Below are 14,332 nucleotides of genomic sequence, written 5' to 3' on the forward strand. Positions count from 1 at the left end.
TCGAACTCAGCACTGCCTTCCTAACCTGCAATCTTCTTCCTGACCTCTCCGCCCCCACCTCCACTCCGGCCTATCACCCTCACCTTGACCTCCCTCCACCTATCGCATTTCCAACGCCCCTCCCCCAAGTCCCTCCTCCCTACCTTTTATCTTAGCCTGCTGGACACACTTTCCTCATTCCTGAAGAAGGGCTTATGCCCGAAACGTCGATTCTCCTGTTCCTTGGATGCTGCCTGACCTGCTGCGCTTTTCCAGCAACACATTTTCAGGTCTCCAGATATTGGTGAGGATGGCCAACTGGTTAGAGTGTGCCATAATCCTCAGTTGCAGTTAAGTGTCCTATCTTTCATTCTTCCAATTCTTCGTTATGGTGATGCAACTTTTTGACTCACTAGGCCACAGAAGGCAGTTTGGAGTCAACCACGCTGTTTGTTAATTTTTGCATGACCAATCTAATTTGAGTAGCTATTCTTTATTTGTAAGCCTCGACATAGGATAATCTACAATATTCTTCCACCTAGATTGATCATATTTTTCTGCAAAACTGATAAATACACCAAAGACCAGAAATATGATTTACACCCAATTTCTACTTCACTTAAATCAGGGACACTAAAACCAACTGAACTGTCACTGATGGTTGAAATCAGGTATTTCTGCACAATGTGAAATGAAGACCATCCAGGTCAATGTGCCCCAGTATCATGTTCATTGTGCAGAGGAACTGAGTCACTTTCACACCAGGCAAGTCAGTCAAGTTTGCACTGATTAAATACAAAGTCTAATTATTGACCTGTTTAAATTAAACAGGTTATGAAATTTACTGTTGTAAAGTCACTATATTCTGTACCCACCTCCAGTTTGTTCACTAATTTCTTCTTTATGGCATTCTGTGCTGCTACATTGGTGGCCATTCGTAAACCTTCAGCAGCTTCTCTTAACCTCTGCTGCTGCTCCTCACTGTCAGGATTGGCTGCTGCACCCTTAAGCCATAATAATCAAAAAAAGAGATTAACCCAACGACATAGGATTAGAACATTTAGCTGAATATAAAATCACAGCTGAATTAGTGTATATGTAGTGCGATAAAAATGCAACCTTACCAATTACAGTATAAACAAACATCGAGATTTAAAAAAAAATCATCAAATGTGGAAAATCAAAGTATGCAGCAAATCAGTACAATAGAGAACGGAGTAAACTCTCTCTCTTCAAAACAGATCCACCATTTCATTTTTCAAGAACGTGTTGTGAATTTGTGATATTTTCTGTCTATGAATTAAAACCTATAGTGGATTGAGAGCTGTACATCAATTGTTTAAAACAGTTATTCACTCACTGTCATCTTCAGGAATTGTGACAAGGAAAGTTGAATTCCAGTATATAAATCCTGATATAAATTCTTGTACCTTTTCTCTCCCCTCAAGTTGTGTTCCAAATGACTTCTATGATCAAGGGACTCTCATGGCGCAGTGGTAACATCCCTCCTCTTTGACTGGGAAACTCAGATTCAAGACCAACCTGTTCCAGAGGTGTGTAATAACATCTCTGAACAGGTTGATTAGAAAAAAAATAGATTAAGTAACCTCTTCCAACCATTAGCTGCATAGTTTGATAATTTGTTGCAAACGGTGTTCAGTAGAAAATTTTACTTTGCCAGATATATCAGGGATTACAATAAATCAGAACAGTAATGATGCACTGCAGATTTATTGCACTTAAAAAGGTTTAATTGTTCCTCTGCCAAGTGTATGAAAATACTCAGGCTAAACTTCAGTAATTTGGGCCTTATCTTTGGACAATGTCCATGGCTATGAACCTTATACATGATGATTTGCAGTTGTATAATAAAACTGCTGGAGTAAAATCATCAGGTCTGGCAGCTGCAAAACTTGCAAGGGTTCAGAAAAGAATTACAATGATGCTGCCAGGGTTGGAGGATTTGAGCTAAAGAGAGACTGAATAGACTGGGGCTGTTTTCCCTGGAGCATCAGAGGCTGAGGACCAACCTTACAGAGTTTATAAAATCATAAGGGGCATGGATAGGGTAAATCGACAAGGTCTTTTTTCCCAGGGAGGGGAGTCCAAAACTAGAGTGCATAGTTTAGGATGAGAGGGGAAAGATTTTAAAAGAGACCTAAATAGGCAACATTTTTCACACAATGGGCAGTGCATGTATGGAATGAGCTGCCAAAGGAAGTGGAGGCTGGTACAACTACAACATTTAAAAAGCATCCGGATGGGTACATAAATAGGGACGGTTTAGAGGGATATGGGCCAAGTGCTGGCAAATGGGACTAAATTAACGTAAGATCGCTGGTCAGCATGGAAGAGTTGCATTGAAGGGTGTGTTACATTTCTATGACTCCGAGGAGACAAAGGACAGTCAATGTTTCAGGTCTAGTGACCCTGCATTAGAACAGTGATTTGCAACTGACTTTGTAAGGCATCTCTCAGGTCGTCTGATCAACTGAAACGGTGTCAAAATTTTGACCATATAAATGAAATATAAATATTTATCACACGTTATGATAAAGCAGCCAAATAAATATCTAAACACACAACTTAGCAACATTTTAATTACAAGATTTGGCTTCTCCCTGGGACATCCGCATACTGAGATGACTGGCCAATTTCCTGTGAGGGAATGTCATTTTAAATTATGTAGGTAGTGTCAAAGAGAAAAAGGCCATCACAAAAATAATTACCTTGATATATTACACGTCCAACGCAGACTCACTTTCTCTAAAGTTGGGAAACATGCTCATATAGAAAGCCCTCAAAATACAAGAGTTCAGAACATTTTAAATCACTCGACACTGGGTTATAGTCAACAGTTTATTTGAAACCACAAGCTTTCAGAGCCCCACCCCTCCTTCAGGTTGCTACAACACAGTGTCGTGTGACTTTTGACTTTGTCCACCCCAGTCCAACACTACATCAGAAAATCTTAGTATTACCTTTGCAGCTTCCACCATCTTAGCTGTTGCATCAGCCAATAGTTTGGCTGCAGAGAGCAGTTTTCTGGAGTTCTCAAGATCAGATTCACCTTCAGCATCAGCTTTAATAGCATTCACCAAGTCAGATGTAGCCTGAGCCAGAATTCTAGCTTGTCGCACCATCTCACCTATTTTGGGAAGGAAGGAGTTCATGTATCATGTTTAATATTCAATTAAGATTCCAAAAGCAAGGTCAGTTGTATTCTTATCATGGTGTGCGAACCTTGGCTTAGTGGTATCAATCTCATTTTGAACTCTGATAGCCAGGGGTTCAGGCCTCACACCAGAAGTTCATAACAAAAACACAGCAAAGGAAGAGCAGGGGTAGGCCCTTTAATTTAAGCTTACACTTCATCATAGTACCAAAGGATGTGTTATGTTAAATGGGGTTCCATTCGGATCTGCAGCAGCTTCTGAGGGAACTGACAGAAGGGTAGAGCTCACCCTCACCAATTAGTGTTGCAGATGTTCTATTCATGTCACTATCAATAAAAGTGCCTACTGCACGATCTTTTAAAAATGAAGTCCCATCTTCACATTCATACTGTGGCATAAACACTGCACTAAAGGGGAAAGATTTAAATTTTGTTACTTAAAACTGGTCTTTCATGAGATACTCTACAACATCAGCAGCAGCTGAATTACATTCAAATACAATCTGTAACCCTGTAGACCAACACCTTCCCCACTCTATCACCATCAAGCCTGGAAATCAACCCTGGTTCAATGAGACGGTGGGATGGCAGGTCAGAAGCAGCAGCAGAAGCTGACATACCCAAAAATATAGTGTCAACCAGATGAAGTTACAACATGGAACTATTATGGTGCCAAACAGTGGAAGTAGCATGCAATAGACAGGGCTGAGCAACTCCACAACCAAGACACCACACCAAAGCTTTGCAGTCTTCCACATATTGTCATGAATGGAGGAGGACAATTCACAAATGAACAGGAGGAGATGGTTCCACAACCATTCTCACCATCAATAATGAGGGAGACCAACATATCAATGCTTAAGTATTTGCATTCACCTTTGGCCAGAAATGCTGTGTGGATGATCCATCTTGGCCTCCACCCGAGGGACCCAGCATCGTGAATGCCAGCCTCCAATCAATTCAATTCACTCAGCATGATATCAAGAAACAGGAGTCCTAACAGTGTTATCATTCCAGCAAGCGTATTGGCTCTAGGACAACACCATAGGAGTTCAAAAGGGTAATGTCTATGGCCGAACCCATTTCCACTGCATCAAGAATCCTCCCTCCATCAAAAAAGGTCAGAAATGGGAATGTTCACTGATCATTTCACAATATTCAGCACCATCTGTGACTCCTCAGATACAAAAGCAGTATATATCCAACATCCTGGACAACATCCAGGACTGGGCTGAGAAGTAATAAGTAACATTTATGCCACACAACTGCAGACAGTAACCACCTCCAACAAAAAAAAAGAATCTAACTACTCCTTCATGGCATTCAAAGTTACTCCCATTGCTGAATCCTCCATTACAAACAGCCGAGGAGGGTTACCATTGACCAGAATTTGAACCATATAACTACTGTGCCTGCAAAAGCAGGTCAGAGTACTAAGTACCTTAACTCCTGAATCCCCAATACCAATTCACCACCTACATGGCACAAGCCAAGAATGTGATGGAATACTAGGAGAAAGTGAGGACTGCAGATACTGGTGGTCAGAGTCCAAAAATGTGTTGCTGAAAAAGCACAGCCGGTCAGGCAGCATTCAAGGAGCAGGAGAGTCGACGTTTTGAGTATAAGGTCTTCCTGATAAAGCTCGACTCTCCTGCTCCTCGGATGCTGCCTGACCAGCCGTGCTTTTCCAACACCACACTTTTCGACTGTTAACTTGCCTGGATTAGTACAATTAACAACATTTAAGAATCTTGACACAATCCAAAACAAAGCAGTTCGCTTGACTGGAACTTCATTTAACACCTTCAAAGTGTGTGCCACGTGGATCAGTGCTGGGTCTTCAACTTTTATAATATCTATTGTTCATTCATGCGATGTGGTGTGTCGCTGCTGGCCATGCCTAGACTTACTGCCCAACCCATAACTACCCAACAAGGTGGCAGTCAATTCCTCTCTTGGCCCAGTCTATTTGATGTCAGGACACACTCAACAGAAATGTCTTGTAGGAAAAGCCATGAAATGACCTTGGTAAACCCGTATTAAGGAAGATTCTCAGGACTTTGTTCTTAACCTATAAAAGGGAGCAAGAGTGTAGCCAGGCAAAGGGTAGGTCCACTCAAAGATAAAGGGAGGAAATTTACGCTAGAGCAGGAGGATATGGGTGAGGTATTCAATGCATATTTTGCATTGTATTCACAAACAAAGATGATGGATGATGAGTCTAGAGAACTGTTGATATTCTGGGGCATGTCAATATAAAACAGGTGGTGTTAGGTGTTTTAAAAATAATTAAGATAGACAGTCCCCAGGACTGATGGGTACAATCCCATTATACTGAGGGATGCACCGGAAGAAATTGTTGGGACTTTGTATGTGATCATTGCATCCTCTTTAGTCAGTGAGGTCCCAGAGGACTCGAGAATAGTCAATGTTATTCCTTTGTTTAAGAAAGGCAACATAGATATTCCGGGAAATCACAGGTCATTGAGCATTACATCAGCAGCAGGAAAATCTCTGATGATTCTTGGGGACAGCATTTATTCATATTTGGAAAAATGTGGACCTATTAGCGACAGGCAGCATGGCTTTGTATGCTATCATAGAATCCTTAAAATGTGGAAGCAGGCAATTCAGCCCATCCAGTCCACACCAATCATGCATTTTCCAGGGCTATTTCACCCAGCCCTCAGATCCCTGGACACTACGGGCAATTTAGCATGGCCAATCCACCTAACCTGCACATCTTTGGACTTCGGGAGGAAACCAGAGCACTGGAGGAAACCCACGTGGATACAGAAAGAATGTGCAAACTCTACACTGTTGCCCGAGGGTGGAACTGAACATGGGTTCCTGGCGCTGAGACAGTAGTGTTAACCAAAGACGCACTTGCAGCCCAACTGAGGAAGGGGATATCTCATCTCAAACTTGATTGAGCTTTTTTTGAGCAAGTGACAAAGATGATTGATCAGGTTAGAGCGGTGAATGTCTTTAGCAAGGTATTGACATGTTTCCACATGGAAGGCTGATACAAAAAGGTCAGATCACATGGGATCTGTGGTCAGCTGGTAAAATGGCGACAGAAATGGCTTGAGGAGAAAGTGAGGTCTGCAGATGCTGGAGATCAGAGCTGAAAATGTGTTGCTGGAAAAGCCCAGCAGGTCAGGCAGCATCCAGGGAACAGGAGAATCGACGTTTCGGGCATAAGCCCTTCCTGAAGAAGGGCTTATGCCCGAAACGTCAATTCTCCTGTTCCCTGGATGCTGCCTGACCTGCTGCGCTTTTCCAGCAACACATTTTCAGCACAGAAATGGCTTGGTCAAAGTAGATAAACAGTAGCAGTGGAAGGGTGTTATTTTGACTGACGATCTGTGGTATTCTGCAGGGATCACTGCTGTTTGTTAAATAAATAAATAATTTGGAGAAGAATGTAGGTGGTCGGTGTGGATGACACAAAGGTTGGGGAAGCTGCAGATAATGAGGAGGATTTCTAAAGGATATTGCAAGATATGGACTGGCTGGAGAAATGTCAGATGGAATTTAATCCAGAAAAATGCAAGGAGGTGTATTTTGACAGGTCTAATGCAGGAGGGAAGTATACAGTAAATGGTAGAATCCTAAGAAACATTAACATATGGATCCAAACTTACAGGTTCACAGTTCCCTGAAAGTAGCAACACAAGTGGATAAGGTAGTAAAGGCAGCATATGGAGTGCTTGTCTTCATCAGTCAAGGCAGAGTTTAAAAAATGGCAAGTCATGTTGCAGCTGTATGGAACTTTGGTTAGGCCAAGTTTGGAATACTGCATACAGTTCTGATTACCACACAACTAGTGGAATGTGGACTGTATTGTCTCTCCATGTTTCTTCTACCTCAAAACGTATTACCTCTCATTTCTCTGCATCAAAATTTATCTGCCAGGTGCCAGCCAATTTACAGATGTAGCCCTCAACACCCATATCCAGATCATTTATATATAATCAGAAAAAGCAAGGGTCCCAACACTGATCCCTGGGGAACACCACTTTCATTTTGTCTCCTGGCTTAGAAATGCCCATCTATACCTACCCTATCCATCCTGTCAAGGATTCATTAATCCCAAACATTTCTAACTTGCTAACCAACCTACCATGTGGTTCCATATCAGATGCTTTCTAATAGTACAAATATACAACATCCATTGCCTATGTGACCTCAAAGAGCTCAATTACAACTGTCAGACATGACTTGTCCTTGACAAAACCATGATGCCTGTCTAGTGTTAACTTATTTTTTTCCTTAAGTGCATACTTTTCTTATCCCGTATTATGGCTTCCATCAGTTTTCCCAGTATTGATATCAAGTGAACAATTTGTGGGTGGCACGGTGGCACAGTGGTTAGCACTGCTGCCTCACAGCGCCAGAGACCCGGGTTCAATTCCCACCTCAGGCGACTGACTGCGTGGAGTTTGCACGTTCTCCCCGTGTCTGCGTGGGTTTCCTCCGGGTGCACCGGTTTCCTCCCACAGTCCAAAGATGTGCAGGTTAGGTGAATTGGCCATGCTAAATTGCCCATAGTGTTAGGTAAGGGTAGGGGTATGTAGGGGTATGGATGGGTTGCGCTTCGGAGGGTCGGTGTGGACTTGTTGGGCCGAAGGGCCTGTTTCCACGCTGTAATATAATGTAATGTAATGTAAAGTCTGAAATTTCCTTTTGTCCCTTCCTTAAACAACAGCATCAGACCTGCAAACCTCCAGTACCCAGGGATAGATCCTGTGTTCAGAGAGGCTTGAAACATTTCAGTCAATGGCTCCATAATTTGCTCCCTTACCTCTGAGCAATCTAACATGCATCCTTGGATAGGCAAAGCTTACACCTGCTGGAGTTAAGAGTAAGGAAACTTGATTGAAATGTACTAGATTCTAATGGGCCTTGACAGGATGGTTGCGGAAAGAACGCTTTCTCCTATGAGAGGATGTACAACCAGGGTTCACTGTTTAAAAATAAGATGTTACCCATTTAAGACACAGATGTGGAGAAATTATTTATCAGAGGGCCGGGAGCCTTTGGAAACCTCTCCCTCAAAAGGCAGTGGAAGAATAATCATGGAATATTTTAAAGGTGGATGGGAGGTAAACAGATTCCTGATTAGCCACACCTTATTGAATGATGGAGCAACTCAAGGGACTAATTGGTCTGCTCCTGCTTGTATGTTCACATGTAAGATAGTGAATAGCTGAAAGATTTCAGATGAGGAAAGTCTTAGATTGAATCCTTAATCTACAGGGTACTAGCCAATCCAGTTTGGAGTGTTATTAGTGAATCTTAAATTGTCTCAGTGACTGAAGGTTGGGCAGACACAAATATGTGATCCAATGACCATGTACTAATTACTGTTCATCCACTCATTATGAAAGAATGCACACTATATTGTTAAATTGGGCTATTCATACTGAACTCAGGCTAACATATCAAGAATGGCAAGTGAACAAGGTACTGGAGGATGTTGCCATCTATGGAATCATATCCAGGAATGGCTCAATGCCTTCACAACAAATGGCAGAAGATTAACAATTAGAAATGCAAACAAATTAATGCATATAGAACTCAGCATTACTTCACTGAAACTGACAGAAGATTTGGACAACCATCAAATTGAATCAGCATTTTTAGAAATCTTTAAGGTAGCAATGCTTTTATCGATCAGGTTCATTTCACATTTAATGACTATAGATTTTCTTCATTTCATATTAGCATGGGCTGTTCAAAGAAACAGTTTCCTTACCAGCATCCCCCATGGAGCTGAAAATGTTTTCTGTCACTGTTAGAATAGTGTCAGTCGCCTGATCATAACGTCCTAGTGGGTGTCCTCCATGGGCATAGAGCTTGATATGTTGCAACAGGTCATTCAGTGCCTGTGTCACAGCAGTGGCTGCCACACCAACTTGTTTCAGCAGCTGCTCATCATTTGTTGCTGCCTGAGAGGCTTCCACACATCCCTCCACTGATTTAGCAACTAGTTTTCCAGCTTCAATTAGTTGCTCCTGGCAGACAGGGGAGCTAATAGTTGGAGCTACTACCTGTAAAGAGTGAAGGTATGTTAAAAATTACACCTGGTAATTGAATAAAGGACAGTTAGGTGAATCTGATTTAACAAACACCACTTTCTATTAATAAAAGCAGCTAAATTCTCGACTTCTGCAACAACATTTACTTCACGTAATAAACAGATCACGTTAGCCAGAACTAATTACAACTGCACCCTTCTGCCATGGAATTTAGATAATTAAAACTCAAACTAAGATGAGCTGAAGTTGTGAAGATTCAAATGAAATGCTGTAAGCTTTGTTTGGAACCAATAATGCTCAAAACCTACCTTAGTGCAAGCTACCAGTTGTGATGTGGAAAGCGCACACTGCGTTGCCGCTGCAATGACACGGTTCTGTAATCCGGAATCTTCTGCTTTTTGAGCCACATTCTTTGCCTTCAGGACCAAAGCTGCTGCTGCATTTGCTACAGCTTTGGCCAATTGCATAAGCATGTCCTATAAGTTATCAGAAAAGGGAAAGTCACGGCATGTACTACTGCCTGCTAATTTTGAGGCAATTACACTGTCAACATAGATGACAGTTATTCCAAACATTGAAAAGCACTGTCTAGTTTTAATGACACTAACTAACTGAATTTGCTCTACTTTGACTGCAGACTACTTTTACATAATACATCAGGCTAACTTGACAATACAAATATGTTCTGTATAAAACATTTTAGTAAATTTTATACAGTTTTCTCCTCCACCCGCCCGCCCAGTATTTCTAGCTATAGATACAATTTAAAGCCAGGTTAAAATAATGATTCCATGATAACAGCATTTAAAAAAAGGATTGAAGCAATGCAAATAAAATTAATCAAAAAGGAATGTATTAATTTGTCACAAATTTGAGCTAAATTAAGACTTTGCACTTATCCCAACATGCACTGGGATTACTTGATCACTGCAGGGGTGATTAACTGCTGATATTTTGATCATTGGTGCTGCTAATGCATCAAACTGACTTAGTTCATTTGATCTGAATGAAACTAAATTAGTCCAGCTTTCGAAATTAAGACATTTTCTGTTCTAGGCATTCTAAGCACTCTGAAATTCTACACTCAAGATCAGTACAACATTCAGATCTTTAAGACTTGCCTCTAACGAATGCTGATTGAGAAGAGTTTGGGCCACAATTTGCTGGAAAAATAACAGCCTGTGAACAATATCTTATTTATATACAAATCATCCAGGAAGCTCAAATAATTAAAGAGCTTGGGAAGTTGTGAATTACTAAAACTTGCACAAGGTTTTATGCTGCTTTGCTTGTGTCCCTGAAATCTTGCCCACCTTTCTTTTCCTCTAATTTACCTCCTCTAATTTAACTTTCACTCTGCTCTGATTCACCTTCTTTCCAAGTCATTCCTGATCACTTCTAATCCATTAATCTAGATGGTGTCAACATAGTTTAAAAGGGAGTAAGGCAAAAGATGGAACATTGCAGGCCAATTAGCCGAACCTCAGTCATGGGTAAGACCCTGGAATCCATTGTGAAGGATGAGATTTCTGACTACTTGGAAGTGCATGGTAAAATAGGGCAAAGTCAGCATGGTTTCATCAAGGGGAGGTCATGCCTAGCAAATCTGCTAGAATTCTTTGAAGTAGTAACAAACAGATTAGACAAAGAAGAGCCAATGGATGTTATCTCTCTAGACTTCAATAAGGTTTTTGACAAGGTGCTGCACAGGAGGCTGCTGAGTAAGATAATGGCCCACGATGTTAGACACAAGGTGCTAGCATTGATAAAAGATTGGCTGTCTAGCAGAAGCTGAGTGTGGAGTTAAAAGGGTCCTTCTGAGGATGGCACCCAGTGACATGTGGTGATCCACAAGGGTCAGTATTGGGACCACAACTTTTCACTTCATACATGAATGATCTAGATGAAGGAACGGAGGACATTCTGGATAAATTTGCAGATGATACAAAAGATAGGTAGTGCAGAGACTGGGGGTTTTGGGCGTTCTAGTCCAGGATTCTCTCAAGGTAAACTTGCAGGTTGAGTCAGCAGTTAGGAAGGCAAACGCAATGTTGGCATTTGTTTTGAGGGGACTGGAATATAAAAGCAGAGATGTACTTCTGAGGCTCTATAAGGCTCTGATCAGACCACATTTGGAGTATTGTGAACTACTTTGGGCCCCAAATCTCAGGAAGGATGTACTGTCCCTGGAGCGGGTTCAGAGGAGGTTCACAAGAAAAGTCTCAGGAGTGAGAAGCTTAGCATATGAGGAACATTTGAGGACTCTGTGCCTATAAGCGATGGAGTTTAGAAGGATGAGGAGGGGATCTAATTGAAGCTTACAGAATACTGAATAGTGTGGACAGAGTGGATGTTGGGAGGATATTTCCACGAGGAGGAGAGACTAGGATCTGAGAGTACATCTTCAGAATGGAGGGATGATCCTTTAGAGATGGGGAGGAATTTCTTCAATGAAAGAGTGGTGAATTTGTGGAAGTTTTTGCTGCAGAAGGCTGTGGAAACTAAGTTGTAATACTGTATTTATGACAGAGATAGATAGTAAGGGGCTCAAGGTATATAGGAAGAAGGCAGGAGAAAGCTACTGAGAAACACATCAGCCACGATCGAATGATGGAGCAGGTGAATGGTCTAATGTGCTCCTATGTCTTATGGCAGGGTGGGAGGGAGTCACAGTTAGCTCAGTTGGCAGGATAGTTGGTTTGCACTAACACCTCAGGTTCAATTCCCATATCAGCTGAGGTTACCATGGAGGTCTCACCTTCTGAACGTTGCCGCTCACCTGATGTGTGGTTAAGCTACTGCCAGTCATCTCTCTAATGAGAGAGCAGCCTTATGGTCTTCTGGGACTAAAATCATAAGATACAGGAGCAGAAATAAGGCCATTCAACCTATCAAGTCTGCTCAACCCCATTCTCCTGCTTTCTCTCTGCAACCTTTGATCCCTTTGACAATCAAGAACCTATCTATCTCAGTCCTAAAAATATTCAATGACCTGGCCTCCACAGTCTTCTATAGCAGTGAATTCCATAGATTCACCACTCTCTGGCTGAAGAAGTTCCTCTTTATCTCTGTTCTAAAAGGTCTTCCTTTTACTCTAAGGCTGTGGCTCGGGTCCTAGTCTCTCTCTAAGCCCACTCTATCCAGGCCTCTCAGTATTCTGGAAGTTTCAATTAGATTTCCCCCCTCACCCTTCTAAAGTCCCTCAGATACAGACCAAAATTCCTCAGCCACTCCTCATATGACAAGCCCTCCAAACCTGTGATCATTCCTTTTGATCCCCTTCAACACCAGCACAACCTCCCTTACGATACAAGGCCCAAAACTACTCTCAATATTCAAAATGCAGTCTGATCAAAGCCTTGTACAGCCTCAGCAGTACATCACCTCTTTTATATTCTAGTCTTCTTGAAATGAATGCTAATATTGCATTTGCCAACTGAAACTGCACACGAACCTTAACAGAATCCTGATTTAGGATTGCCGAGTCTCTTTGAGCTTCTTATTTCTGAAGCCTTTCCCCATTTAGTAAATAGTCGTGTATTCTTCCTAACAAAGTGCATAACCTCACACTTTCCCACATCGCATTTCCTCTGCCACTTCTTTGCCCACACTCCCCTGTCCAAGTTCTTCTGCAGCCTCCCCACATCCTCAGCACTACCTGTCCCTCCATCTTTAATTTGTCTCATCTGCAAACTTAGCAAAAGTACGCTCATCCGGCTTGTTAGATGTATAATACAAATTGTTGCAGCCCCTACACTTAACCCTGCAAAATCCTGCCATCCTGAAAATTATCCTTTTAGCCTCACTCTCTGCCTTCTGCCAGTCAGCCAATTCACTATCCATACCAGTATGCCTCTAATAAGAGGGGCACTTATTTCATTTCAGTCTATCATGTGGCCCCTTGGCAAATCTCCTTGGTTAAGGAAACAGTTTTATTCTTATCACATTGTTACCAGCATTTCAACATGGTACAGCTCTTAAGGAAGCATATAAGGAAAATAGCACAGATTGAGAGGATCACCATCCTGAAAGGTCCTGCCCCATAAATGTAACTACAGTCCTACACAAGTTAACAATTAGATTTTTTTTATTCTCCATGTTACATATCGTAATAACAGCAGTCCTTACACAGGGCATTTGCACCTGTAAAGTGAACTACCTTGCCCAGCAAGTTGGATTCACTGAAGAACTCTGTCCAATCAGCATTGCCAGACAACATTTTGCCAGAGCTACACCAGTCAGTTTCAAACAATGCAAGATGGAATATTTGCAAAGCAGTTTTATTTCACAATTACTAGAGGAAAATGTAATCTAATTTCCATTTGAATCAGTTAGTATAATTTCTGAGATTTAATGTTATTGACAATCTTGATTATATATTTGGAAAAAAATTACAGCAAATTGCTTTATTCAATGAAATGGCTCAATGAACTACAATTACCGTTTTGAAAGCAACACCTGACATATTCCTTGCGTATTTTTGCGCACCTACAGAAAACTGTACAAAGGATTTATAAATTTCCAACAATGCTATCAGATCAATAATTTAAATTACTAATGTTTGGTAAATGACATTTGAAATGAGTCTTATAGAGGTTAGCACTTACCTGGAACCGTGGATCTGCGTCACTTTCCCCAATCTGATGGAGAAGCTCACCACTTGTTTGACCAACAGTCCCAGCAGCAGTAAGCAGGACCTGGCGAGGCTGAAATGTAAAATATCAAACCTCAAACTTCTGTATCTAATTGGGAAAGAAAACTCAAATTCTACCTGTGGCAGAATATTGACTTTAGCCAAAAGGAGTGGTCTAACTATAGGGGCTGTTAGACATCAATATTTGCTCAACCTATCAATTGTTTGCGTCTTTAACACTTCACAATGATTGGTGACTTAAATAAGCTACATTTAAATAATTCATTGGGTAAACTTGATCAGAAGGCTGTAAATAATGAATTATCTTCTCTGTTTTATCTTTCCAGCAGCGAGTAATAAATATATTGATTAGGAATTTGAATCAGTAAATATTCATTACATGAATATTGATTGCAAATTATAGTTGAGAACAAATGCCCAATTTAATCTCGCAAACTCTTGCATATTAAGGAGCTTCAAGTTAAATTAGTCCTTGCACAT

The 14,332-nt window shown here is 41.3% G+C and overlaps 1 protein-coding gene across 6 annotated transcripts in view; it reads right to left on the reverse strand.

Annotated features, from left to right (window-relative positions):
• Positions 1-14,332, reverse strand: part of tln1 (talin 1) — a 162,314-nt gene that overhangs the window by 77,826 nt on the left and 70,156 nt on the right. For 4 of the 6 annotated variants that reach the window (XM_043687343.1, XM_043687361.1, XM_043687336.1 and 1 more), the window contains 6 exons: positions 13,806-13,904; positions 13,640-13,696; positions 9,507-9,674; positions 8,916-9,210; positions 2,961-3,127; positions 855-983 (listed from right to left, as the gene is read on the reverse strand). In XM_043687343.1, coding sequence (XP_043543278.1) covers positions 855-983; positions 2,961-3,127; positions 8,916-9,210; positions 9,507-9,674; positions 13,640-13,696; positions 13,806-13,904 — 915 coding nt within the window. The remainder of the gene's footprint in view (positions 1-854; positions 984-2,960; positions 3,128-8,915; positions 9,211-9,506; positions 9,675-13,639; positions 13,697-13,805; positions 13,905-14,332) is intronic. The other 2 variants (XM_043687380.1, XM_043687371.1) reach the window with 1 other exon arrangement.

This window comes from Chiloscyllium plagiosum, chromosome 1, assembly GCF_004010195.1.
Source record: "Chiloscyllium plagiosum isolate BGI_BamShark_2017 chromosome 1, ASM401019v2, whole genome shotgun sequence".
In the NCBI taxonomy this organism is placed as follows: domain Eukaryota; kingdom Metazoa; phylum Chordata; class Chondrichthyes; order Orectolobiformes; family Hemiscylliidae; genus Chiloscyllium; species Chiloscyllium plagiosum.